We start from the raw sequence: 26488 nt of genomic DNA on the forward strand, positions 1-26488 counted from the left end.
TTAATCTCTCCTTAAATGGAAGCTGTTCTGTACCCCTAATAATTTTTATTGCCCTTCTCTGTACTGCAGCTGTGCTGTCTATAAGATCAATGGAAGAATCACTTGAGGTGGGGTCCCTACAGCAATGAAAACCCCCCTTTTGTCACTGTAGACTGCGACTTATCTATGGGGTTACAGCAACATAGGCTGTAACTATGTTGTTATAGCATAGATGTGGCCACAGCTTTCTCCCTTTCTGTCCCAAACCCACTTTATTCAGTTAGTGTTGCTTTCTCCAAGCCCATGTGCCCACACGTTCTTAGTATGACTTAATGTTTTAATTAATTTTTTTTTATTTATAGAGTCAAATCTTGCTGTACCTGTTAAGTCAACTCCCACTGATTCCAGATAAAATCTGTATGGTTGCAGAGTGCTTTCTAACAGCAAAAAGCAGACAGACAAAACTGACATGTAAAGGTGTGCTGAGAGCCTGTGTATTACAGCAGGTGAAGATGGTACTGTATCTAACTACTTCGCAGGAAGTCTTGCCTGAGTAAAGATTGTGGGATTTCAGTGACAGAGATTGCAAGCACAGCCAGTATTTTTGGGTACCATATTGAATTTGTTTATGTTCTGTATATCTGCTGGGCCAGGGACTGTATTCAGTTCCATGGGGGAGAAGGGGCGGGGGTGGTTCCATAACTCCTCCAGGAAGTAAAAACTGTGGCGGGTGATTACTGCAGTCCCAGGGATTGTAAACAGTTCCAGAGGGGGTATGGGTTGGTTTGTATATACTGGTTCAAATGGGTATCAGAAACCCAAGGAACCAAAGAAGGCTGAGTTTAACGTAATATGGGTGGGGCGGGGCGGGGGAGGGAGACTTCTTACCATATCAACAAATGGACCTGATCTTTGATTCAAGGTGGGCTCCAACACTGCTACAGTTTGGTAAACTCCGATTCAGAGATCCCTGTGCAGAGAGAGATGAAGGTCTCGGGCATCTAGTCTAAGTGGGTATTCTTTGAGAAGACCACGGGGTCAGGGAGGTAAAGGTGCAGTTATCCTGAAACTGTGCCCCATTCTATGGGGGGAAACACGGAGGGAATGATTCCCTCTGACTGAGGTGATTCACTTATTACCTGACTTTCAGAGGTACTGAGCTGCTGCAGCTCTTCAGTGGGAGCTGTAGTTGGTCAGTACCTTTTGGAAAATCAGGCCATTACTGTCTCTTTTGTTTCCGTGTAGCCCCACAACACCTCTGAAGTAGCTTGATCTGTTACTGTTTTGTGTTCACTTTTATTCCTGAATATTTATTGACACCATACAGAAGACAAAAAGAAAAGGAGTACTTGTTGCACCTTAGAGACTAACCAATTTATTTGAGCATAAGCTTTCGTGAGCTACAGCTCACTTCATGGGATGCATACTGTAGAAAGTGTAGAAGATCTTTTTATACACACAAAGCATGAAAAAATACCTCCCCCCACCCCACTCTCTTGCTGGTAATAGCTTATCTAAAGTGATCACTCTCCTTACAATGTGTATGATAATCAAGTTGGGCCATTTCCAGCACAAATCCAGGGTTTAACAAGAACGTCTGAGGAGGGGGGTGGGGAGTAGGAAAAAACAAGGGGAAATAGGTTACCTTGCATAATGACTTAGCCACTCCCAGTCTCTATTCAAGCCTAAGTTAATTGTATCCGATTTGCAAATGAATTCCAATTCAACAGTTTCTCGCTGGAGTCTGGATTTGAAGTTTTTTTGTTGTAATATCGCAACTTTCATGTCTGTAATCGCGTGACCAGAGAGATTGAAGTGTTCTCCGACTGGTTTATGAATGTTATAATTCTTGACATCTGATTTGTGTCCATTTATTCTTTTACGTAGAGACTGTCCAGTTAGACCAATGTACATGGCAGAGGGGCGTTGCTGGCACATGATGGCATATATCACATTGGTGGATGTGCAGGTGAACGAGCCTCTGATAGTGTGGCTGATGTTATTAGGCCCTGTGATGGTGTCCCCTGAATAGATATGTGGACACAGTTCGCAACGGGCTTTGTTGCAAGGATAGGTTCCTGGGTTAGTGGTTCTGTTGTGTGGTATGTGGTTGCTGGTGAGTATTTGCTTCAGGTTGGGGGGCTGTCTTTAGGCAAGGACTGGCCTGTCTCCCAAGATTTGTGAGAGTGTTGGGTCATCCTTCAGGATAGGTTGTAGATCCTTAATAATGCGTTGGAGGGGTTTTAGTTGGGGGCTGAAGGTGACGGCTAGTGGCGTTCTGTTATTTTCTTTGTTAGGCCTGTCCTGTAGTAGGAGACTTCTGGGAACTCTTCTGGCTCTATCAATCTGTTTCTTCACTTCCGCAGGTGGGTATTGTAGTTGTAAGAATGCTTGATAGAGATCTTGTAGGTGTTTGTCTCTGTCTGAGGGGTTGGAGCAAATGCAGTTGTATTGCAGAGCTTGGCTATAGACGATGGATCGTGTGGTGTGGTCAGGGTGAAAGTTGGAGGCATGTAGGTAGGAATAGCGGTCAGTAGGTTTCTGGAATAGGGTGGTGTTTATGTGACCATCGTTTATTAGCACTGTAGTGTCCAGGAAGTGGATCTCTTGTGTGGACTGGACCAGGCTGAGGTTGATGGTGGGATGGAAATTGTTGAAATCATGGTGGAATTCCTCAAGGGCTTCTTTTCCGTGGGTCCAGATGATGAAGATGTCATCAATATAGCGCAAGTAGAGTAGGGGTGTTAGGGGACGAGAGCTGAGGAAGCGTTGTTCTAAGTAAGCGATAAAAATGTTGGCATACTGTGGGGCCATGCAAGTACCCATAGCAGTGCCGCTGATCTGAAGGTATACATTGTCCCCAAATGTAAAATAGAAAAGGAGTACTTGTGGCACCTTAGAGACTAATCAATTTATTTGAGCATGAGCTTTCGTGAGTTACAGCTCACTTCATCGGATGCATACCGTGGAAACTGCAGAAGACATTATATACACACAGAGACCATGAAACAATACCTCCTCCCACCCCACTGTCCTGCTGGTAATAGCTTATCTAAAGTGATTATCAATGACTTATCAAGTGATCATCACTTTAGATAAGCTATTACCAGCAGGACAGGACTTATCAAGTGATCATCACTTTAGATAAGCTATTACCAGCAGGACAGTGGGGTGGGAGGAGGTATTGTTTCATGGTCTCTGTGTGTATATAATGTCTTCTGCAGTTTCCACGGTATGCATCCGATGAAGTGAGCTGTAGCTCACGAAAGCTCATGCTCAAATAAATTGGTTTGTCTCTAAGGTGCCACAAGTACTCCTTTTCTTTTTGCGAATACAGACTAACACGGCTGTTACTCTGAAAAATGTGAAATAGTTATGGGTAAGGACAAAGTCACGAAGTTCAGCCACCAGGTTAGCCGTGACATTATCGGGGATAGTGTTCTTGATGGCTTGTAGTCCATCTTTGTGTGGAACGTTGGTGTAGAGGGCTTCTACATCCAAAGTGGCCAGGATGGTGTTGTCAGAAAGATCACCGATGGATTGTAGTTTCCTGAGGAAGTCAGTGGTGTCTCGAAGGTAGCTGGGAATGCTGGTAGCGTGTACATTGGTCTAACTGGACAGTCTCTACGTAAAAGAATAAATGGACACAAATCAGATGTCAAGAATTATAACATTCATAAACCAGTCGGAGAACACTTCAATCTCTCTGGTCACGCGATTACAGACATGAAAGTTGCGATATTACAACAAAAAAACTTCAAATCCAGAGTCCAGCGAGAAACTGTTGAATTGGAATTCATTTGCAAATCGGATACAATTAACTTAGGCTTGAATAGAGACTGGGAGTGGCTAAGTCATTATGCAAGGTAACCTATTTCCCCTTGTTTTTTCCTACTCCCCACCCCCCTCCTCAGACGTTCTTGTTAAACCCTGGATTTGTGCTGGAAATGGCCCAACTTGATTATCATACACATTGTAAGGAGAAAAGAAAAGGAGTACTTGTGGCACCTTAGAGACTAACCAATTTATTTAAGCATGAGCTTTCGTGAGCTACAGCAGCTGTAGCTCACGAAAGCTCATGCTTAAATAAATTGGTTAGTCTCTAAGGTGCCACAAGTACTCCTTTTCTTTTTGCGAATACAGACTAACACGGCTGTTCCTCTGAAACCTGTCATTGTAAGGAGAGTGATCACTTTAGATAAGCTATTACCAGCAAGAGAGTGGGGTGGGGGGAGGTATTTTTTCATGCTTTGTGTGTATAAAAAGATCTTCTACACTTTCCACAGTATGCATCCGATGAAGTGAGCTGTAGCTCATGAAAGCTTATGCTCAGATAAATTGGTTAGTCTCTAAGGTGCCACAAGTACTCCTTTTCTTTTTGCGAATACAGACTAACACGGCTGTTACTCTGAAACCATACAGAAGACAGCTCTCCTAGGAAAGCAACTTCTGTCAGGAATGTAAATTTATACTAATTCTCTGCACTCAAATATTCTTTTCATTATAAATACCTCAGTGGTCTTTACAAGCATTGTTTATTCCTGTAAAATGCCTGTGAGGTAGATAATTACCATCCATTTTTTTAAGACCATTTCCCTGCCTTGAAAAGGTTTAGTTTCTATTTCTTATCTAACCAAATTTCATGTGATGAAATGAGAAAGTGAGTGTCATTTAGTGTCATTACAGATAGCAAATTTGTTGGTAACAGTAGGAGGCTAAGCAATGAAAATGTCCCCCTGCTTCTGGAGTCGTTCTAGAGTCTTGCAGCTGTCTGCTCTCTTTTTGACGTACCCGAATCAAAAAAAATTAAAGGGCTAAAGTTTCTGTCTTTAGAAAAATGACAAGTAACCTAGTATTTCCTGAAAAAAATGACTTTACTACTGCACTGGACACAGCTGTCTGACCTTTCAATAAATCAACCTTTTAGAAAATTTATAACATTTTTTTCTTGAACATTTCTTTTTTTAAAGTCCGTGTGCAGACAGTATTCCTATGGGCGGAGGGAGGGGAATGTAAAAACAGCTAGTTTTCCATTATTTGGGTTTCTTAAGTTAGGTACTGATGTTTACCCATTTTGTATATTTTCAGGATGATGCTGTTAGTATAGAAAGTGGTACTAACACTGAACGCCCTGACACCCCAACAAACACACCCAATGCACCAGGAAGAAAAAGCTGGGGAAAAGGAAAATGGAAATCCAAGAAGTGCAAATACTCCTTTAAATGTGTAAATAGTCTGAAGGTAAGGCTCAAATAGATGAGAATGGACATTAGATGCTAGTTGTGGTGACCACTTTGATTTAGAAACACTATCCAGTCTGATACCTCACCTTTGCTCATGCTTCAGAAGAAGGTGATCCTCTTTCCCTTTCTCTGTCCTTCCAAGCTAATTATGCAATATTGGGCAGATACTATAGTGATGAACACCACAGAAATAACCATAATTAAATGGTGTATATGGAGTGGAGATGTCATTCATGATTCCTTGGGAAACAGCTTATTCCATGTGGTATGAAATGTATTTTACCCATCTTTGACCTATACAAAAGTGTAACAAGACTACACTTAAAAGTGAAAAATCACTAAAACAACTTAAAAGAATGGAATTTCACGTTATCCTGTAGAGATGTGTGGAGCAGGATATTTCTACCTTCCTAGATTTGCTTTCCATTACTTTTACTGTTTTTACACATTTGCCCTCAAGGAAACCATGAAGTGTGTCTATTACTCACTGCTGTAAATTTTAAACACTGTTATGACTGAGTCTGAAAAACCACTCTAAAAATATTTTTTAAACACTTGTGTAGGAGCTCCCTTAGGTGTAGTTTAAATGTCAAGAAAACAAAAGTATAACCTTCCAAATAAAGCAAACCTTTATTTCCTGTTTTTGTGTACATTTATGTAATATTTTTTACAAATTAGTTGTCAAAGTCCCTTAAAAATTAAGTAAAATGTTTTTTTTGGGGGTAACTATTTTGAGAGCTCAAATCAGTAACTGAATATTGTGGATGTAAAGGTTAAGCAGTAAATAAGTGTGTATGCTGGGATGATAGCCTCTGGGGCAGTAGGTTTTTCTGAGAAAACAGTTTCTTGATAGAAGTTGTTTGAGCTGTTTTGACACATTGCCTTTTAAAACAAAACACAGTCTTTATTTACCTTCCAAGACCTCAGCTGAGCATTGTATGATTTTACTTGTAAGAATTAATATAATTGCAGATACATTTCTGCTTTTCCTGAACTCAAACTCAGATTTGGACAGATAGGTGTATTTTTTTTAAAAACTTTTTGTTTAAATATATTGTCATGATTACAGGGCTAGCTGCACCCTCTGTCCTCTTCCTGGTATCTGAATGACCAGAGTCCTCCGGTCTTGTGCCTTTAGCTCTTACCTGCTTCAGAATGGTATTTCACAATTCTGCCACTCTTTCAGTAGGACCAAGGCCAAACTGCCCTGTGTGTACCATCCATTTCTCACCATGTTGAGATTTGGACACCTATTTTCTCTCCATGGTAATCTGTGACTGGTGATATTGACCAATAGCCTTCTTAAAAAGAAAATATTTTCTATAGCAGCAAAGATTTAGAGAGAAAAATCTGATGTTAAAACAACCAATTTTTATGCTGTATCCCATAATGGTGACCTAGGCCAGATTAACAACTTCAGAGGTGAGCTCCTGTGGAGGTCTTGGGCTGTTTCTCCGTTTCCCTGTCTTTCCCCCCTCCCCCCCAAAAAAGTGTGTCCATTAGCTCTTCTATTGAACCATCTTCTGTTGGTGAAAGGGACAAGCTTTTGAACTACAAAACCGCTTCAGGACCTGAGGAAGAGCTCTGTGTAGCATGAAAGCTTGTCTCTTTCACCGACAGAAGTTGGTTCAATAAAAGATGTTGCCTCACCCAGGGACCAACACTGCTACAGCAAAGCTGCAAACAACTAAACAGTGTCAGCTTTCTTTGTTCTCCAGGAAGCTATTTCAAGTGTTGGTGGCCCTTGGCCTCCCCACTTCCTCTATGCTGGTCAAACCAGTTCAGGGGCTGGATTAGAGTTGTCAGCGCTAATTGTTCTGGTGCATCCGATGAAGTGAGCTGTAGCTTACGAAAGCTTATGCTCTAATAAATTTGTTAGTCTCTAAGGTGCCACAAGTACTCCTTTTCTTTTTGTTCTGGTATTGTCTCTTAATACCTTCCATTTGACGGTCATTAGACAACCATCGTGACACGTTTCTTGCCGGCCTGGGCTGTTCCAGGTGGTCTCTTAACACCGTGGCAGTAGCAGGCCAAAATGCAGTCTTAATCATTAAAGAGCACCCTTATGTTTGTCACAAGAAAGAAGATACATGTGTAATTACAGGCCTATCTTAGTAATATTAAAATTTGTTTTTCTCACTTCTATAGTACCTTTCATTTGAAGATTTTAATCCACTTTGTAAGTGCTAACTTCAGAGGCATATTGTGATCTAGGTTAGTATTGAAGTCATTTGTGGCATGGTTTAACTAAGGGTATGTCTACACTTGCAGAGTTTTTTCGCTGTAAGTTTCACTGGTCATAGGGAACTGGTGAAAGTAAAAGCGCTGGTTTGTGTACTCACTTAATTCCTCTGGCATCAGAGAGTATTTACATTAGCAGCACTTCCATCCGGGATGAGAGCAGCGCTCTAGGGCAGCTATCCCACAGTGTACCTCTCTCCATTTTGACTATCAGTCTTGTGGGATGGGGGGGAGGGCGAGCAGAAGGCATTCCGGGTCCTTGCTCAGTGCCCCGTGATGCACTGCTTCATGTCCCAGCAGCCCTATTACTTCCTTGTTTCTTTCGCGGCATTTTCTAACACTCCTGGTTGTCTGGCTGCTTTCCCCGCCACATCTACAAGCACGGCTGTCCACTACTCTGATAGCTGTCACATGCACGCCGTGATTGGCAGTGTAGCTGCTCTTAAACTTGCAAAGAGAACTGCAGTCAGAGATGCCTGATGAGCTGCCTGAAATGGAAATAAGTAACATTGGATTGCTTTTGGCATTAACTGAGGAGCTGAGCACTGTGGAACAGCGTTTTTTGGGGGTAGAGAAAAGTAGCTCACAGTAGTATCATCATGCTTGTCTGGGATGATGACCAGTGGCTTTAAAACTTTTGGATATGGAAAGCCACCTTCATAGAACTGTCTGCTGAGCTTTCCCCAGACCTGCATCGCAAGGGTACTAGACTAAGAGCTGCACTCACTGTAGAGAAGTGTGTGAGACAGCTACTGGTCGCCTGTGAACCAGTTTGGAGTGGGGAGATCGACCACTGGTGCTGTGGTAACTCAAATGTGCAAGGCCATTCATTGCATCATACTGCGCAAGACCGTGGCTCTTGGTAATGTGCGTGACATTTTGGATGGCTTTGCAGAAATGGGCTTCCCTAACTGGTGGGGCGATAGATGGAATGTACATCCCTATTGTTGCCCCAGCCCACCTTGGCACCAAGTACATATATCGTAAGGGGTACTTCTCCATGGTTTTGCAGATGCTAGTGGATCACCATGGGCATTTCACTGATACTAACGCTGGATGGTCTGGAAGGAGTATCTTTAAAAACACTGACCTGTAGAGAAAGCTGCAAGCAGGGACTTTCTTTCCAGACCAGCTGATCACTGTCGGGGAAGTGGAAATGCCCATTGTGATCCTGGGAGACCCAGCTTACCCATTGATGCCATGGCTCATGAAGCCATACACTGGAAACCTAGATGTCAGTAAGGAATGTTTCAACAACAGACTGAGTAGGTGCAGAATGGCTGTCGACTGTGCATTTGGCCGTTTGAAAGCACGCTGGAGATGTTTGTACAGTAGGCTGGAAATTAGCAGGGAAAATATTCCCATGGTTATTGCGGCATGCTGTACTTTACATAACATTTGTGAGGGGAAGGGGGAAAGATTTACTTGTATGTGGCGCGTGGAGGCTGAACGCCTGGCTGCTGAGTTTTAGCCAGATACCAGGGCTATTAGAAGGGCACAGCATGTGGCAGTTAGGATCCGGGATGCCCTGAGGGAAAAGTTTGAAAATGAAAATCATTAACTTTGCTGCTGTGCTTGGGAAAGGAAGTGTTAACAGCATGTGCTGTGCTACATGGTAGTTCTGTCTGTAATTTCAGTGAAGATGAAGTGCTCGTTGACTTGTAGCTGTGATGACATGTACAGAAATGTGAACACAAATAAAGCTTGCTGCTTTTTGAAAATTTTGTGCTTTTATTTTAAAAAGAGAGAGAACACCACATGCACATATATCCATCCTCAATATTGGTGGTGAACAGGGTGGGGGGCTCATATACCTCACAGCTGTGTACAACTCCAACTGTCATTTGATAAGCTGTCAGGGGGTATGGATTGTTGAGGAATGGAAAAATTTGCAGCGAGCCTATAAGAATGTGCAGAGGGAGTTTGGGGAGTGCATGAGAGAATTCTGCACTAGCTGCAATGGGGGGCGAGCACAACTCAGGTCACTCTGTAGTATAATGAGAGAATGCAACAGATCTGGCTGATGCTCCAGAACGTTGATTAGGTTCTCCGTGGCTTCCCTATGGAAAGCATTATTGTCTTTTCAGTCTCAGTTCTCTTCCTCTTTCCACTTTGTCATGGTTTCTCTCCATTTATTTTTATCATGTGTCTCCACTTGGGAGTACAGAATCCCCTCACGAAACATGTCTGCCTCAGTGCATCTTGGCCGCCTTCTTATGCGTCGTAGATGGTCTGCTACAGCGCGGGGTGGGTCTTCCACCGTCATTTCCGGGAGACAAAAGCAACACATTACTGTGAAACATACATATAGGAATCACTGTGCAATACACCACTGGTAAGAAATCACTGTCGTGGTGAGAAAAGTCAAGCACCCATGGTGCATAAGAGCCCAGCAATGGTGAGGGAACGCAGGGTTAGAGGATTTATTGCATACACCCATTCTGAAAAGGGCAAGCATGAAGGGAGGGCACCCAGCACACAAACACAGCCACCTTAGTACTTTTCTATGCCCTCAACCTGCTTTATGCATTGTCAAAGCAAAGCAACTTACCAGAGCTCTGCTCTCCTGCCTCTCCCTCAGCAGCCAGTGGCCGCTCACACTGTCTAGACGCTTCCAGAGCAGAGAAGGGGTCCTGAGTGCAGGCAACAACAGGCTCCACAGCTTCCTCAGCCGCTGCCTCCTCATCTACGACCACCTTCTCCTGGCTAGGGCCACTTTCCACTGCCTCCAGACATAAAGAAGTATCCACTGGGCTCTTTGCAATGGACGTGGGGTCAGAGGATTGCATCCAAGTCACTGTAAAAACGGTAGCTTCGGGGCGCAGCACCGGACTGATGGTTTGTCTCCCTCACCTTGTGGTAGGCATTCCTCAGCTCCTTCACTTTCACTCTGCACTGCAGTGTGTCCCTGTTATGCCCCTTCTCCTGCAAGCTGCCTGCAATCTTCTTGTAGGTACTGAAATTCCTTTGTGGCTGGAACGCATCTGGCACTGCACAGCCTCCTCTCCCCAAATTCTGATCAGGTCCAGTAGCTCGGCATTGCTCCAAGCAGGGGATCATTTGCATTGTGGAGCAGCCACGGTCACCAGGTCAAATGAGCACTCGGAAATGGAGTTCCAAACTTCCCGGGGCTTTACAGAGGGAGGGGCTGACGTCTGTTTACCTGCCATCAGAGCAGCGGAGGTGCTGGCCAGAGTGGTCACTTTTGGCACTGTGGGATATCCTTCAGAGGCCAAAAGATGTTTATGCAGGAAGAATGTGTCTTCACTTTCACATCACTGCGAAAAGAACAGCCGTAAGAACTGTGTGCCTTTCTTTTTGCGGTGAAACTTCTGAGTTTCACGGCAAAAAGTAATTAACAAGTGTAGACGCTCCCGTGGATTTTGTGCAAAAAAGGGGACATTTTGCACTTTAAATGGCAAGTGTAGACATGCCCTAAGGTGTTACTCTAGAGCAGTGGTTCCCAAACTTTTAACAACCCACGAACCCCTTTCACGAAAATATCAAATCTTGTGAACCCCCTCCTAAAAATGAATATTTTCAGGGATTTTCTCCCTTACCTGAGCATAAATGATAGAAACAGTGATCTTGGAAATAATTTGTTTTCTTTATGACACGCTTATTTCACACTATTTATTATTACATTATGATTTATCATTACATTATTAATTTTATTACATTATGAAAATGACGACACTCTTCCAAGATTTCACTTCTAAGGCTTATATCACTTCCATTAAGCCTCTCTACATGTTTCATCAAGGAGTACCAGACGTGAAACAGCATGAAGGTATTTAAGAAGCCAACTCAAATAGTTCCTCCCACAAGCATTCAGGTCTTGAGCAGTCCAGGCAAAAAACACATGACTGCAACAAAGCTTAAACTTGTTCTGCCAGGAAGTCTTGGTCACTAGGCTTGGGCTGCTAGCCCCCACGGGGGTTGGAGTCCCTAGGGACGGCTTCCCGCCATTACAGAATTTTTTTTGTGAACCCCCTGATACATTTCACGAACCCCAGTTTGGGAACCACTGCTCTAGAGATTTGTACCACCTTACCACTTTAACAAGACAAGTATAGTTAACACCCCCCCCCCCCCCCGTTCCCCCGCCAGCCAGTATGGACACAGTTATTCCAGTATTTCTTTTTTCTGTCTCCATAAGGAATAAGGTATGCTGATAAGGCCCTTTATACTGATATAACTGCATCCCAATTAGGGGTTGTATTAGGATAACTAAATGGGTTTACAAAAATCACACTCCTAACTGAAATAGTTATACTGGCATAAAATGTATGTGGACCAGGCTTTAGACCCAGAGGTTGCCTTGCCCAGGATCACCAAACAAGCAAGTAGTCCAAGCTGCAAATAGAACCAGTACATAAGAGGTGGTGTTTTTTTCACTTTGCCTTTAAAGCTTGGAGCAGAGGAACATGTTTTTACCTCCCCTGAAGACTAACAAGTTAATGTGCTGTGCTACTCCTTTTTTAAGAGCGAGTATATCGGGTCAGAACATGTAAACGGCTATAAATGTAGTGACCTTTTATATGGGAAGAGGTTGTACAAAAATAGGCTCCTTTTGCCACAAATCATGAGTTTCTGAGAAATAATGTCTGGTCTTCATTCTCTCACATGTTTCCTTAATCTTATTTTTCCTTTACAGGAGGACCACAGTCAGCCATTGTTTGGAGTCCAGTTTAACTGGCACAGTAAGGAAGGAGATCCATTAGTGTTTGCCACTGTAGGCAGCAACAGAGTGAGTAATATGCTCAGTTTCTGTCTAATCATGTTGCCCCTACACGTGCTTCTTTATCTGTATGCCATTTTCTTCTCCCTCCAGTTACCAGTGTTCAATATTTAAAATACTGTGGTGGTGTTTTATATTCCATTTTTCAAGGCTGTAAGTGCTTGCAATTTTAAGACGGGTGAATCCAGTAGTTTGAAATGTGGTGGCATGCTTCAGCGGCTTGAGAATAAGGCTCCTATTTTACTAAAATTCCTTCAGTTTTGTAGAGGTTGGAAGATTTCTGAAAGGGAGACACTAAAATTCTTTTCAGGTAAAGTGTTGGTTCTCAGCTGTAACCTGTTTAAAGGGCTAAGTGATGTACAAAAGAATGAAAGAAGCATCTTTATTGGTGTCAATGTGCCAAGTACTGATACTAAGTAAAGATTAGTGGCCTATGTGAGATGAGTTGATGGATTCTTGGTGAACAGGCGTTCACTTAACAGCAGCCTTAAGAAATAGTTAACAGAGCATTCAGAGAATACTGTTTTATGAGTAAATAAGAGAATTTCATTTTTCCAGGGTTGTCAGTGCGGCAGTTATTACAAGCACTAAGTAATGTAGAGAAATAAGTAACAAGGGCCATAGTTCTGTGCAAAGAAATTAAACCAGACAATAGAATGGTTTGTCAATATCAAATAGAAGTAACAAGTTAGGTTAGAACTAATTGTATTAATTTCAGGGTATGGTATAGCCTGTCAGCAGCTTTCATCCCTAGCAAGTTTCACGATGAGGAATGTTTAAATAAGTCATTAGTCTGATAAGACACGTGAATGCTTTTGCATCGAACCACTTCCACATTCAGCTAAGGAACAGATAGTAGATGGGACTTGTGTAGAACAAGACACCTTTCAGTTTGCACAGATGAATGTGAAAATCACACGCCATATTGCATGAAATTAATAATCCAGTAAACCTTTTTTTCCCCCAGGTTACGTTATATGAGTGTCATTCCCAAGGAGAAATACGTTTATTGCAGTCTTACGTGGATGCTGATGTATCCTTCTAAAGCAGCTTGTCATAAAATGGTATTTTAGTAGGACTAACATGAGAAACGTTTGTTTACTCCCTCTTGATGTGTAACAATTGAATTGTCTGTGATAAAATACTGTAAACACCTGTTGATAAGGAACATTCTTCACTTCAGATCCAAACTCCTGCCTGTATCCCACAAATTTTAGCTTTACTTTTCTAATATTACAAATGCAGAATCATGAAACATGTTATATAAAATATTGTTAAAATGATTCAACATAATCTTATGCCTCCCAGCGCTAATACTTGTATAACATGTTTCATGTTCGTAGCTTCTACAGTTTTCTAGCACTGCTATGTAGTACGTAGCATTCCTATTTTACTGATTGGGCCAGGATTGGAAATGGGAATTCCTGGCTCCAGTCCTGAGGTTAGACCAATTACATGGCTAATAAATTATTTTCTCACCTTCATTTTAGTCATTTAGTCTCACCACTTGAGTCCTTTTGAAGAAGAAGAAAGAGCTGATAGATCAGAGAGCATTTCAGGTGTATGGTGCAGTATGAGGAAGCAAAAAGAGCAGCAAGGAGAGAAACAAGCACAGGGGAAGGAGTGGAGTTGTAGAGAGCTTAGAAATCAGAATACATATTAATCTTCTTATCTCTGGTCATACACTATTGAGCTCTTTTACAAAACAGCAACTGTGCTTCTAAACAAATGTATGAATACCTTACTCTCTACAGCTGCTTCTGTAGTCCTTAACATGGCACCTATTAGGCAGATGAGAACTTTTATACTTGTGCATGGACCTATGATAGCAATACAAGTCACCCGCTTCTGGCTGTGGCTGGGTCAAGGGGTATTATTAGGATAATTAATCCCATTACAATGCAGTGCATAAAGGTGAGTGGTCACGGCTTCAAACTGCAGATTGCAGCTTTCTAAAATAATTTACAATGTATCTAGTCTAACTATCTCAATTTGAGGGGTGGGAAATAATTTTATCTTTGAAATCTGTTCTAGCACTACGTGGGCCATGGAAATGCAATCAATGAACTGAAATTTCATCCAAGGGATCCAAATCTCCTTTTGTCTGTAAGCAAAGGTACGGCAGTTTAGCTGCTTATTTTTTGTTTAGGAACCATCTACTTAGATTTTTTTTTAAATACTATGTAAGAGGTCTTGGCTGTGAACGAGACGAGCTAAACCCCATCAGAACACAAAGATCAATGTATGACACTTTAAGAATTGAGGTGGACAAGGTGGGTGAGGTAATATCTTTTTATTGGATCAACTTCTGTTGATGGAAGCAACAAGCTTTTGAGCTTCACAGAGCTCTTCTTCAGGTCTGGAAAAGAGCTGGCACACTCTGGTTATCTCTTCCAGACCTGAAGAAGAGCTCTGTGAAGCTCGAAAGCTTGTTGCTTCCATCAACAGAAGTTGATCCAATAAAAAGATATTGCCAGACCCACCTTCTCTCTCTCATATCCTGAAACCAACTTGAAGCATTGAAACTCTAGAACAAATTAACTCTGTTAATTTGGATTTATGTGGGTTAGATGAAACCCACGGCCTGTATTAGATGTAACTGCATCCATTGGTACCTAGGGACTGAAAACAATGTCTCTGTAGGTAGAAAGAAAACATCCATGTTTAGCTATGACAGTTGTGCAAACCGTTGGGCATTGATGGAGCTTTGTGATTATCATTTAAATTGGTTTTTATATGCTGAGTTGTCCTGCCACCTACTGGTGTGGGTTACATGGTGCACACTACTTTCAGAATGGAAAAAAATTCTTAGCCTGATTCTCCTGTCACTTACATGAGTATAAATTAGGAGGAAGTGAAAGGAGAACTGGTTCGTATTGTCTTGATTAGACTATCCAACCAATCATAACCTCTTAAACTTGACTAACTTAAAGCAAGACTGTGTGCTCACAAGAGTGAAGTTTTGCAAATGCTAGAGTTAAAAACTTATTCTGTTCCAAAGGTGGAACATCCTACAATAGTGCAGTGTTGTGGATGAGACTTCACAAGAACAAGAGTTGAGAAACTGAAAGTGATTCCTGCAGCTTTGTGTATAGTGTGGTGTAGCTGTATGAACCATAATTTTTTGAGTTTATTTTATTTGTAATTAAATAGTTTGGAACTTTAAAGACGTGAAAATTATGCAGTCGCACTATTGTATGATCACTGGATCAAATTTTGTCTCTTGGATGGCCAAGAACTGCTTGCCCACTTCCAATATAGATGAGGAGAGAGTGGGGGGAGGAAGGGGAAGCAAAATGCAACTAGTCTGACACATCCATCTTATAGTGTACTGTACTTTAGTGGAACCATAAAATCTTCTTTCAGTTCTTTCTAAACTTGATGTTTTTAAATGTCAGTGGCTCTTCATTGAAAATTGGCACGAAATTCTGTCTTATGAAACAGCTAGATGAGTTCCACTGACTTCAGTGGAAGTTGCGTGTATGTAATTTATGGCCCATTCCTGCCCTCAGTCCACACTGTATTAAAAACCTTTTTTGGCTTATCAGAGCACAAAATAATAGCTGAATACTTTAAAGAGTGAAAAGCACCCTTTTTTTCCTGCATACTTGGTAACTCAAATGACTAAAGGGATTTTTAGAGCTGAGAATGAATGGGACATTAACTTTTGGCTGAAATATATTTTTCCTTCCCCTCTCCCCAGGAAATGACTTAAGGCCTGAAAATAGGCTAGGTAGGAGTTCATCATTAGACTGAAAAATTTCTCAACCATACCTAGAGTGGTGTTAAAATGATACTAACATTCAACTGAAAACAATTTTTTCTTGTAGTAATGGAAGAACATACTTTTCATACATTATAAATGCTACCGTGGGATTCCTGTTCATGAAAGTGGTGGCTACGTTAACTTTATTGAGGTACAAATGGATGATTAAGGTTAACCTGTCAGCTTCTGTGTTTGTATTCTAGATCATGCACTGAGACTGTGGAACATCCAAACAGACACGCTGGTTGCAATATTTGGAGGAGTAGAAGGGCACAGGGATGAAGTCTTAAGTGCAGTAAGTGGAAAACTATAGGGCAATGCCTTCACTCTTATGTATGGGAATCCCAATATCTCTCTTTGAATCATATTTAGGCTTAAATATTGTGCCCAGCAAACCCAAAGTACATGAACTGAACTCTTTTAAAAACACATTTAGGCTAATATAATTCTAAGATTACACATCAGCACTAAAATACTTGCCAGCCCATAAAAACTGACACCTGCGTCACTCAAACTCTCTAGCGAAATTGGATATTTTGCAACATGTCGTGAAGGTAAATAAACTAGGACTCTGTGGGATTAAAGAGTCGTGTTGGATGGAAATGGGAAGGAACTGTTCAAAGCCCTTCACTAGGAACACCTTGTTCTAATGAATGCCTCTAGGAACTGTAAGCATCCCAGTTGACCTCAGCTGAGAGAACTCATCATAGGGTAAGAGAAACTGGTCAGTAGCTACACTAATATTTAAAAGGTTTAGTTTTAGTAGGTAGTTGGATGAAGCAACCAAAGTTTAAAATAGCTTTATCCTTCAGTTTTTGCATTTGTAACATATAGCTTAAAGTGCGAAAGATTGCATAGCTTTTCATGGAATAGAGAGACACTCCCTACCCTGAAGAACTTGCAGTCTAAGGCCGTTATCCTACCTGTGCTTAATTTTACACATGTGAGTGAATCCTTTTGACTTCTGGTGATAGGCACAATACAAATATCTTAAGTAGGCCGAAGTTGAAAGAAAAACAAAAGTTATATTTTAAATCTCTAAAATATTTATAATTTTTCTGTAAATATATAGAATAGACTTCCAACCATCTTATATTTTAAGTGGATAAAATTGATTAAAAAAAATCATTACATTTTTATATAAACAGGTTTATTTTTAAAAGTAAGCCTATTTAAAATTTGAAATTATTACAATGTGTTTTTATGCCTAAATTTACTATAACCTATTAAGAAAGGATTAATATTAAGCAATACATGTTTGCGGCTGCAGTTTTAAAGAAAGTCATAGTGCTGAACTGGTGGAAGTCACTGGCTAAGCACCTAGAATCAGAATTTGTTGAAGTGCTACACCAGCTTTTGACAACAGTAGCTTCTTCGGGTGTAGAGAGAATGTTTTCTTCATGTCAGTTTGTTCAGCTAGTCCAGTTCAATGACCATCAGTTCAATTCACTAACTACAGATAGTACTTCTTTTGCTTTAATAAAACAGTTAGCTTTAAATACAAAACATGTTTTGTTCTGAAAAACTTTTTTTCTTGTGTAACCAGCACATTTAAGGTAGTTTTATTTAACTAATAGAAATCGTTTTGAAATGTTCTTTTGTGCATTTAATTTGAATTTTAACATCCATCCAAATGGAGCTTGACACAATTCACAAGTAAAACTTAATATTCTTCTACTAAATAAGAAATGAATTGTTCATCATTTCTTAATATTTATTTAGTTAAGAAATATAATACCTTAAATAAATGTGTGTAGATACACCATATCTTTCTGGTCAGCAAAAGCACCAAGTTTAGTGTAAAGGCTACATTTAATTGTGAATCAACATGTTTTAATAGTTACAAAGCAGTGAAAATCAAACTTTCTTTATGATCAACCTTGATCTTTAAATATTTATGGTAAATAGGCCCAATAACCTGTGATGGGATGTTAGATGGGGTGGGATCTGAGTTACTACAGAAAATTCTTTCCTGGGTATCTGGCTGGTGAATCTTGCCCATCTGCTCAGGGTTTAGCTGATCGCCATATTTGGGGTTGGGAAGGAATTTTCCTCCAGGGCAGATTGGAAGAGGCCCTGGAGGTTTTTCGCCTTCCTCTGTAGCATGGGGCACGGGTCATTTGCTGGAGGATTCTCTGCTCCTTGAAGTCTTTAAACCACGATTTGAGGACGTCAGTAGCTCAGACATAGGTGAGAGGTTTTTCGCAGGAGTGGGTGGGTGAGATTCTGTGGCCTGTGTTGTGCAGGAGGTCGGACTAGATGATCATAATGGTCCCTTATGACCTTAGTATCTATGAATCTATCAAAATCACTAAAAAGTACAAATGCAAAATGAGATTAAAATCCATTACTTTAAATCAAAGCAATTTAAATAATTTCTCTTTTTTTTGACACTTGTTTGGGATGGTTTACAGTATGCACTCTCCTGTAGATTCACCTCTCAAGAGATGCAGTTATTGCTTCATGCCACCAAAACCTTTATACCTATTTCTGTCTTCTACTTTTGATGTATACAAATAATCTTTGATTACAGAAATGTTTCTTGGACACCTGTACAAACTTTTATTTGGGAGACCCAACAAACCTTGCATAATCCAAGCATCACATAACTGTGGAGTTTACTGGTCTGTCTATAAAACACCTTTCAAAGGTGACTTGGTGTTGAAAGATTTTGCATAAGTGAGCTTTAAGGATGAGTAGAACAAAAAACCTGGTGCTTTCATCCACAAGAGAATACAGTCAAACGTCCCACAATTTCTGTTTTGGCCTACAGTAGTATACAATTAATTCAGTACTATTTCTTTAGTAATTAAGGACTTGACACAAATTTAACATTCAGCATGGTTTACATCTAAGATGAGCTTTCAATACTGTCCCGGCCTCATATATCTTAATCAAATTGTGCGCATAACACGAAGGAAAGCAACAAAAAATATGAAGAGAGAGGAATGGATAAGGAAGGAAAAGGGTTACATTAATAAGGGAAACAGTGACTTGTGCTTGTTATGCTTGCTTACTTATGGCTCTGTTTATGTAGAAATACTCAAATTTTATTGGTATGTAACAAATACCTAGATAGAATATTTGTGCTAGAAACAATTAATCATTTGGCTTTGGTCTTTCTTCCCATAGAAACATCGGTATTGCCATACCAAATCAGATCAGTGGTTCTTCTAGCCCAGTAATGTTTCTGATATTGGCCAGTACCAGATACTTCAGAAGAAGATGCAAGAAACCATATAGTGGACAATTAAGGAATAACCTTCCCATAGAAAAACATTTTCTTATCCCCAGCCACTTGCTGGCTTACCCTCTGAAGTATAAGGGTTTATATCCTCTTAAAATTGTTTTTGTTCTGTATATTGTAATGGTGGATGGCCCTCATTTGTGTCCAATCCTTTTCTAAATTCTACTATAGTCTTTGCCTCAATTAAATCCTGTGGCACAGGTTCTATGTTGGGGAAAATACTAGTCTTCAATTTGTTGTCTTTCAGCTTCATTGAATGTGCTCTTGTTTTTTGCATTCAAGAGAGTAAAATAGGTGTGCCAAGATATGATACCTTTTACAGGAAGCAGGCTTAAGTTATATTTAATAGTTTTCTATCTTGAAATATGCTTATTTAGCTTGCTCTCTAGACTGAAAATATGACTTGAACATATATGCATCTAATGTAAATGAAGAAAATAGAATCAGTGAGTTAGTATGCTGAAACTTAATATTGAGGGCTTAAAGCTGACTCTTTTTGTGTAGGATTATGACCTTCTTGGTGAGAAAATAATGTCCTGTGGTATGGATCACTCTCTGAAACTCTGGAGAATCAATTCAAAGAGAATGATGAATGCCATTAAGGAGTCTTATGAGTACAATCCAAATAAAACCAACAGGTGAACACAATCTTGATCTTTATTCGTTGATATATCTACTAAATATGAATCTTCTCACCAAGGGCCCATATCAGCTCCCACTGTAATGAGGGAGGTTTTCCATTGATTTAGGAGGTGCTGATCCCTAAATTGCTCTGGAAGAAGGCTTCTCTTACTGATATGTGGTGGCAACAGTGTTCTGTTTAATTATAGGTCCAAACACTTATTGAAATAGTCTGACTTCTTCCATTTATGCGCAATTGGATGGTTTTGGGAATTGGTGTTTTAATCCAGTTCTAATTTCTGAAGCATATATATAAATACATATCAGCAGCCTTTCCTGTCCCCTCAAAGGTTTATAGTAGAGTAACAAATACACATCAGAATAATTGACTAGACTGTAGTAAATAGTTCCTTAAATTCTAAGTATGAAAATAATACAAGTTATTGTAATCAGTAATTTATTTGGGGGATATAGGGCAAAAATACTTACACAGTTGGAATTACACTTGAAATTTTCAATCCTCCTGAGATCCAATTTCTAAGAAATAAGTTGATTTGAAAAGACTGTTACCTTTCAGTTATGCTACTAGCAAAATTTGTCCTTAATATTAAGGGAAACCAACTCATGTAATTACCTGCTTGTACCAACCCTAGTGTTGAGTAGCCTCCAATTTGTGAAATAAAATGTGAAGGATCTAAAATATACTAAACACATTTTACAATAAGAAAAGGAGTACTTGTGGCACCTTAGAGACTAACCAATTTATTTGAGCATAAGCTTTCGTGAGCTACAGCTCACTTCATCGGATGCATACTGGGGAAACTGCAGAAGACATGCATCCGATGAAGTGAGCTGTAGCTCACGAAAGCTTATGCTCAAATAAATTGGTTAGTCTCTAAGGTGCCACAAGTACTCCTTTTCTTTTTGCGAATACAGACTAACACGGCTGTTACTCTGAAACCTGACATTTTACAATGGGACTAATACTAGAAGTGTGCCTACTTCTTAATGTTACCAAATCTTAAATGGCACTTCAGACAAAACAAGATCCTTAGTGTGTTCTTACACATACCTTGTCAAAACATTTTAGATTTTGCTTGAAGAATGTTGGGGGCTGAAGGAATCCCAGAAGTTGTTTCTGTTTTAACACGACTTGAAGTGTTTGACACAGGGATTGCCGAATTTCTTCAGAGGCTAACATGTCTTTCCAGTGCCTCCAGTCTTTCCTCTCCTCTACCCCCTACCCACAGATATGTTGGGACCTCAGCTAATTCACTGAAGATAGTCTTGTAGTATTTACCTTTCAGATAAGTTTCTGAAATGTACGCCGCAAATTGTTAGACACAGTAGAAAAAGGTTCTACTGACAGTTATAAATTATCATTTTAGTGTTTTAAATAGTTTTTTTTTTAAGTGCCTCTCTTTGCCCTTCTTGCTATGACTCATTGGTTTTTCCCCACAGGCCTTTTATTTCTCAGAAAATTCACTTTCCTGACTTTTCCACCAGAGATATACATAGGAACTATGTTGACTGTGTACGATGGTTAGGAGATCTAATACTTTCCAAGGTAAAGTGTCTACTGTTTAGCCATATTGTTCAAGATTATTTGCTTACATTCAGGGCCTCAAACAATAGTTTTCGGGTGAGAGTGGAGTAGAATGGGGTGTCTTTCTGCTGCTTTGATTTATTGGCTGGAAAGTTAACTTATTGTGCCATGCAAGGTGATTTTTTTCTAGGTAGATTGAGAGTTTAACTAATTAGGTTTGGGTATATAAGCATCTTATATTAAAAATCTATGTAAATTCTTCTAGCAATCAAAGCTCTAGTAAAAGTATATGAGCACTGAAAAGCCAGGATTCGGGTGGAATGTTCATTAGGGAAAAAAGCAAGACTGTTCATTTCTGGGAGTTCATATAGCTCTTGCAACAAAAAGGAGAAATGAAATAGGTGTACTTAAGTTGGAAAGTCTACATCATGGAATGACTTTGATTTGTGTTGCAACGTTGGTAATGTTTGCTCTGCAAATGTTGGCTAAGACCTGTTTACTCTGAGACTTGAAAACAACTTAGCTCGTTTCTAGCAAGAAACATGTTTGGAACATTACTAAAATTCTTCAAATTTGCATAGAGACAGAACTAAACCCCTCTTCGGTGTTTGAATTGTCCAAGTGCACTTCACTCGCACTCCTTTGGCAATTAAAGGTCATTGGCAAGTAGCTTGGGGTGAGCTGGCTGTGTTTGGACTGCATGGTGTAAGATCTGTGGATAGACACCTAAGGGCATGTCTTCACTGGCAATGGGAAAGAACTGCCACGGCAGCACGTTAAAGTGGCTTGTGTAGTCACAGCACAGCGCTGGCAGAGAGCTCTCCCAGCGCTCTAAAAACCCACCTCCACGAGGGGCGTAGCTCCCAGCGTTGGGGGGCCTGGCTCCCAGTGCTGGTGCACTGTCTACACTGGCATGTTACAGCGCTGAAACTTGCAGCGTTCGGGTGTGTTTTTTTACGCCTCTGAGCAAGAAAGTTGCAGTGCTGTAAAGTGGCAGTGTAGACAAGCCCTAAGATTCCAAGTGACATCCTTGATTTTTTTCTTTATGTATTCGAGGGTAGTTGTACAAGGAGAAGTTTGGATAAAATTATAGTTTGAAAAAAGCATGGGTCGTGTTTATGGGGTTTTTTTTTCCGGGTTTTTTTTTCCCCCCCTCAAGTAAGTGATTCTTCTTACTCTTCCCATAGTCCTGTGAAAATGCTATTGTGTGCTGGAAACCTGGCAAAATGGAGGATGATATAGATAAAATCAAGCCCAGTGAGTCAAATGTGACTATACTAGGACGATTTGATTATAGTCAGTGCGATATCTGGTATATGAGGTTTTCAATGGACTTCTGGCAAAAGGTAAGAGTAAGCTTTGAACTTTTTGCTGTATTTGAAGAAGATCCCAGTTTCAGAAACTAACTCTTCCCCGGTTACATATTTAGATGCCTTAATGGTATATGAGGAAAAGTTTTCCGCTCACATGTGCTGATGTGATGGGAGGTAACATGGTCTGGAGCAAGGAGCTTACTATTGGTAGTCATGAACACTAGATTTTAATCCTGACTCTCCATTAGTGGTATTGGAGGGAAGATTATTCCATCTTTTATCTCCATTTTACTGATGAGGAAACTGAGGCAAATACATAAGACACATGGGTGTAATGCGGATCATTGGTTTTATAGTGATTTGAGTACGTGAAGTGCTATGTGCACACGTGTGTGTGTATGTTGTCAGTCTTAGAGACTTTATGAAGTCTGGCTTCTGTTCTTTGATACCATATTTTAAAGTGTCTATATTCTCTCATTTCAAAGATGCTTGCATTGGGCAATCAAGTTGGCAAACTTTATGTTTGGGATTTGGAAATAGAAGATCCTCATAAGGCTAAGTGAGTATATAGAAATTTCTAAACTCCCCTAGATTCCTTTGTGATACTGAGACATGGAGTTGGGGCACTTTCCTTCTTTACACAGCACATACTCTTGAATGGTGGTAGGGCACTTTCCTTCTTACTTTACCCATAACACAAACTCTTGAGTGGTGGTAGCCACACCTTCAATTCTAACTTGTACGGTGAATAAGCATTTTGACCCTGTAAAGTTAACATCATTATTTGTATTTATTACAGTAGCGCCCAGAGGCCCCAGTCAGGTTGGGGCCGCATTGTGCTGGGCACTGTACGTAGATACAGTAAAAGAAAGTCCGTGCTTCGAAGAGCTTACAGAGTAATTAGGAGAAAAGTTTACAAAGTAATTGAGAGGAGACTTTCCAGGTGGGTGTGGCGCACAATGGAAGGGGGAGGGGAAAGGACTAGGGTAATAGTAGAAATACAGTTACATAGGCTAGCTACGTGCATAATTTGGAGGGGCTTGTAATGTGACTTTTCAGTTGACCACCTGTTCCTGGCCAGGTGACTATTGAAGAGTCGTATATGAGGCCTTCCTGGAAATCTTGCTGTCTTTCATCACCCAATTACAATACTGTATTCCTAAGTAAAAATTAATACTTACGTTTATTACCATAACCTACCTAAGATGATCCACTTTCAGAAGAGCTTTATGAAAATTGATCTTGGGTGGAGGAAGAAATTGCAGTGAGAGAGAATTAATTTCCTCTGGGTTCCAACAGCTAACTAAGGAGTACAGAATACAATAAGGGCCCAGCCTTGCCAACCTTTCCTTTGTGAGTGAGCTTCCACTGGCGTCAGTCAGATAACATGTTAAAGTTCTGATCCAGCAAGCCCTTACTCACAAGTGTAATAGCAAATGCAGACTTAACATTGCAACTAAATCATTTCTTTCTTTGTAGATGTACGACACTTACCCATCCTAAATGTGCTGCTGCCATTCGACAAACCAGTTTTAGCAGGGATAGCAGTATCCTTATAGCTGTTTGTGATGATGCCAGTATCTGGCGCTGGGACCGACAACGATAAGTTCCTTTTTTAATTAAGAGTAGAAAATACATTGTTGGTTTACAGTTTAACCTGTTAACTAGCTTCTACTGTAGTTGCATTTAGAATAGTTTTTTCCACTGTTCAGTTGGCTGGAGCTGAACTTAGTAATGTTTACATTCTTTGTACTGTTGTCTTGCTCAGACTCTGCTGCTTTCATTAATAAAAAATATTTTTGTAAAGCTTTATGCATTGTCCACTTCAATTATTTACCTGAAATGAATTTCACAATTTAACTGTGACCTGTGATGTTGTTTTACATTGTGTATAGCTGGTACATATCATATGCATGTTAGCATTGTGGTAGGAATTGAGTATACATGAGATTGCAGTCTTGCATGTGTTTTTTTTTCTTTTTCTTTTTTTAAGTGTGTTTTATAATAAAAAAAGGAGTGTAATGTTGCTACAGAAATATTTCTTAGGGTTTACAATAATTTAAATTACATTCATCTGTATAACAAGTTCCTTAAAGTATAATATAAGAGAGATGTGGCTGTGCTAAAAATATTTTGCACCTGTTCCTTTCCCTGTGTTACTTTCACTGTAGATTATTATTAAAACTGAAGGAATTTTAAAACCCAAATGTGCTTTTCATCCATTAACATAAATGGCAAAATACTATGTTTGTTTACTTTTTGCATTTTAATGTTGAATAGTGGAAAAACAAGATAAGCCACCCTGGCTTCCTGATTCTTATTTACTACCTCAGTGCTGTAATGTTCAGATTTTGACTGGTGTAGGGGAATACTTTAATCCTAGCCATTGTTACTGACTCTTTTAAAAAAAGGGTATTTAGGTTTTATAAAACATTCCTTTTCCCAAATACAACCTAAATTTTGGGTCTTCTATGGTGTCTCGTCAAAGGTTTAGTTGTAAGAGCAAATAAACTATACAATGACTCTTGTTACTGTTTTTAATATTTTTATTTGAACTTAAAATGTATACAGTTAACCAAGAATGAGGAGAGAAACTTGAACAAGATATTCCTGCTAACGACATTTGTGTGGTGTTTTTGTCACTGTATAGTTCCAAATCCAGTAGTACACAAGTGACCTAAGACAATACAAAATAGTCATCTGACTATTTTAAATAAATATATATATATATATATCAGAATTTGCTGTCCAGAACCAATTTATCTCCATTCTTTTCTCTTGTCCTCTTTTGATTCTAAACATGCACAACCCAGGAAGAAAGTACTACGGTAATATAGAAACAAATACACCAACCCTAATAGTGCATCTTGCGCACGCTTTTTTTTTTTTTTTTTTTTTGGTTTGTAGAGCTAGCTCAAAGTTTGTCCTCCACAGCACCAATCTGAGGCATGTCTGGCTCTTTCTGTCAGAAAAAGCCACTTCAGCTATTTCTTAACCAATTCTGGGAGATTGTAAATGTTTCACTTTCACAGGATCACCTGTCCAGTTAGTGAGTAATATGACCAGCACTCATGTTAGAATTTGCTTAGCGATGCCTTCTAATATCTGCAGGCTCCCAAGAAGAATAGATCTAAAGCTGAAAGGCAGCTCATAAGTGTTCAGTATGTGAGATGCCGAGTTTTAAAAAAATACTGCTTGTTTGGACATAAAACATCACTGGAATTGGAGAAACTGTACTTCCCATGTAAGTGTGCCTGAGCATCTCTCCTGAAGTTGCCTGGATTCTAGACCAGCGGTTCTCAAAATGTGGGTTGGGACCCCATTTTAATTAGATTGCCAGGGCTGGTGTTAGACTTGCTGGGGTCCGGGGCCAAAGTCCAAGCCTCACCACCCAGTGCTGAAGCCCAAGATCTTCAGTCCTGGGTGGCTGGGCTCAGGTTACAGGGACCCAGCCAGGGCTGAACCCCTTGGGCTTCAGCTTTGGCTGGCTCACCCACCTGGGGTGGTGGAGCTCAGGCTTTGGCTCCCCTGTTTTGATGGGCTCAGGCTTCCATCTCCCCTCCTGGGCTTACGTAATTTTTGTTGTCAGAAGGGGGTCACAGCGCAATGAAGTTTGAGAACCCCTGTTCTAGACCATCTCACTGTTTAGTACTGTATTTTGCTGCTTTTTATTTTTGACATGCCCAGCAAACTAGTCGGTTTATCCCTCTTGCACCACGCGTTTCAGCTCAAAGTGAGCTCAAAGGGATTAGCCAGATCTGAGGAAATAATTCATCTTCTCTGCTTTATAC

At 40.2% G+C, this 26488-nt stretch overlaps 1 protein-coding gene across 2 annotated transcripts in view; it reads left to right on the forward strand.

Annotated features, from left to right (window-relative positions):
- Positions 1-24509, forward strand: part of EED (embryonic ectoderm development) — a 28143-nt gene extending 3634 nt beyond the window's left edge. Inside the window, exons 2-13 of one of the 2 annotated variants that reach the window (XM_048841676.2) lie at positions 5068-5220; positions 12121-12213; positions 13172-13237; positions 13993-14118; positions 14239-14320; positions 16174-16265; positions 19722-19855; positions 21300-21405; positions 22572-22730; positions 23183-23256; positions 23497-23640; positions 24177-24509. In XM_048841676.2, the coding sequence (XP_048697633.1) occupies positions 5068-5220; positions 12121-12213; positions 13172-13237; positions 13993-14118; positions 14239-14320; positions 16174-16265; positions 19722-19855; positions 21300-21405; positions 22572-22730; positions 23183-23256; positions 23497-23640; positions 24177-24303 (1356 nt within the window). In that variant the 3' untranslated portion in view covers positions 24304-24509. The remainder of the gene's footprint in view (positions 1-5067; positions 5221-12120; positions 12214-13171; positions 13238-13992; positions 14119-14238; positions 14321-16173; positions 16266-19721; positions 19856-21299; positions 21406-22571; positions 22731-23182; positions 23257-23496; positions 23641-24176) is intronic. The other variant, XM_048841686.2, reaches the window with a different exon arrangement.
- The last annotated feature ends 1979 nt before the right edge of the window (positions 24510-26488 follow it).

This window comes from Caretta caretta, chromosome 1 (genome assembly GCF_965140235.1).
Source record: "Caretta caretta isolate rCarCar2 chromosome 1, rCarCar1.hap1, whole genome shotgun sequence".
NCBI classification, from domain to species: Eukaryota; Metazoa; Chordata; order Testudines; family Cheloniidae; genus Caretta; species Caretta caretta.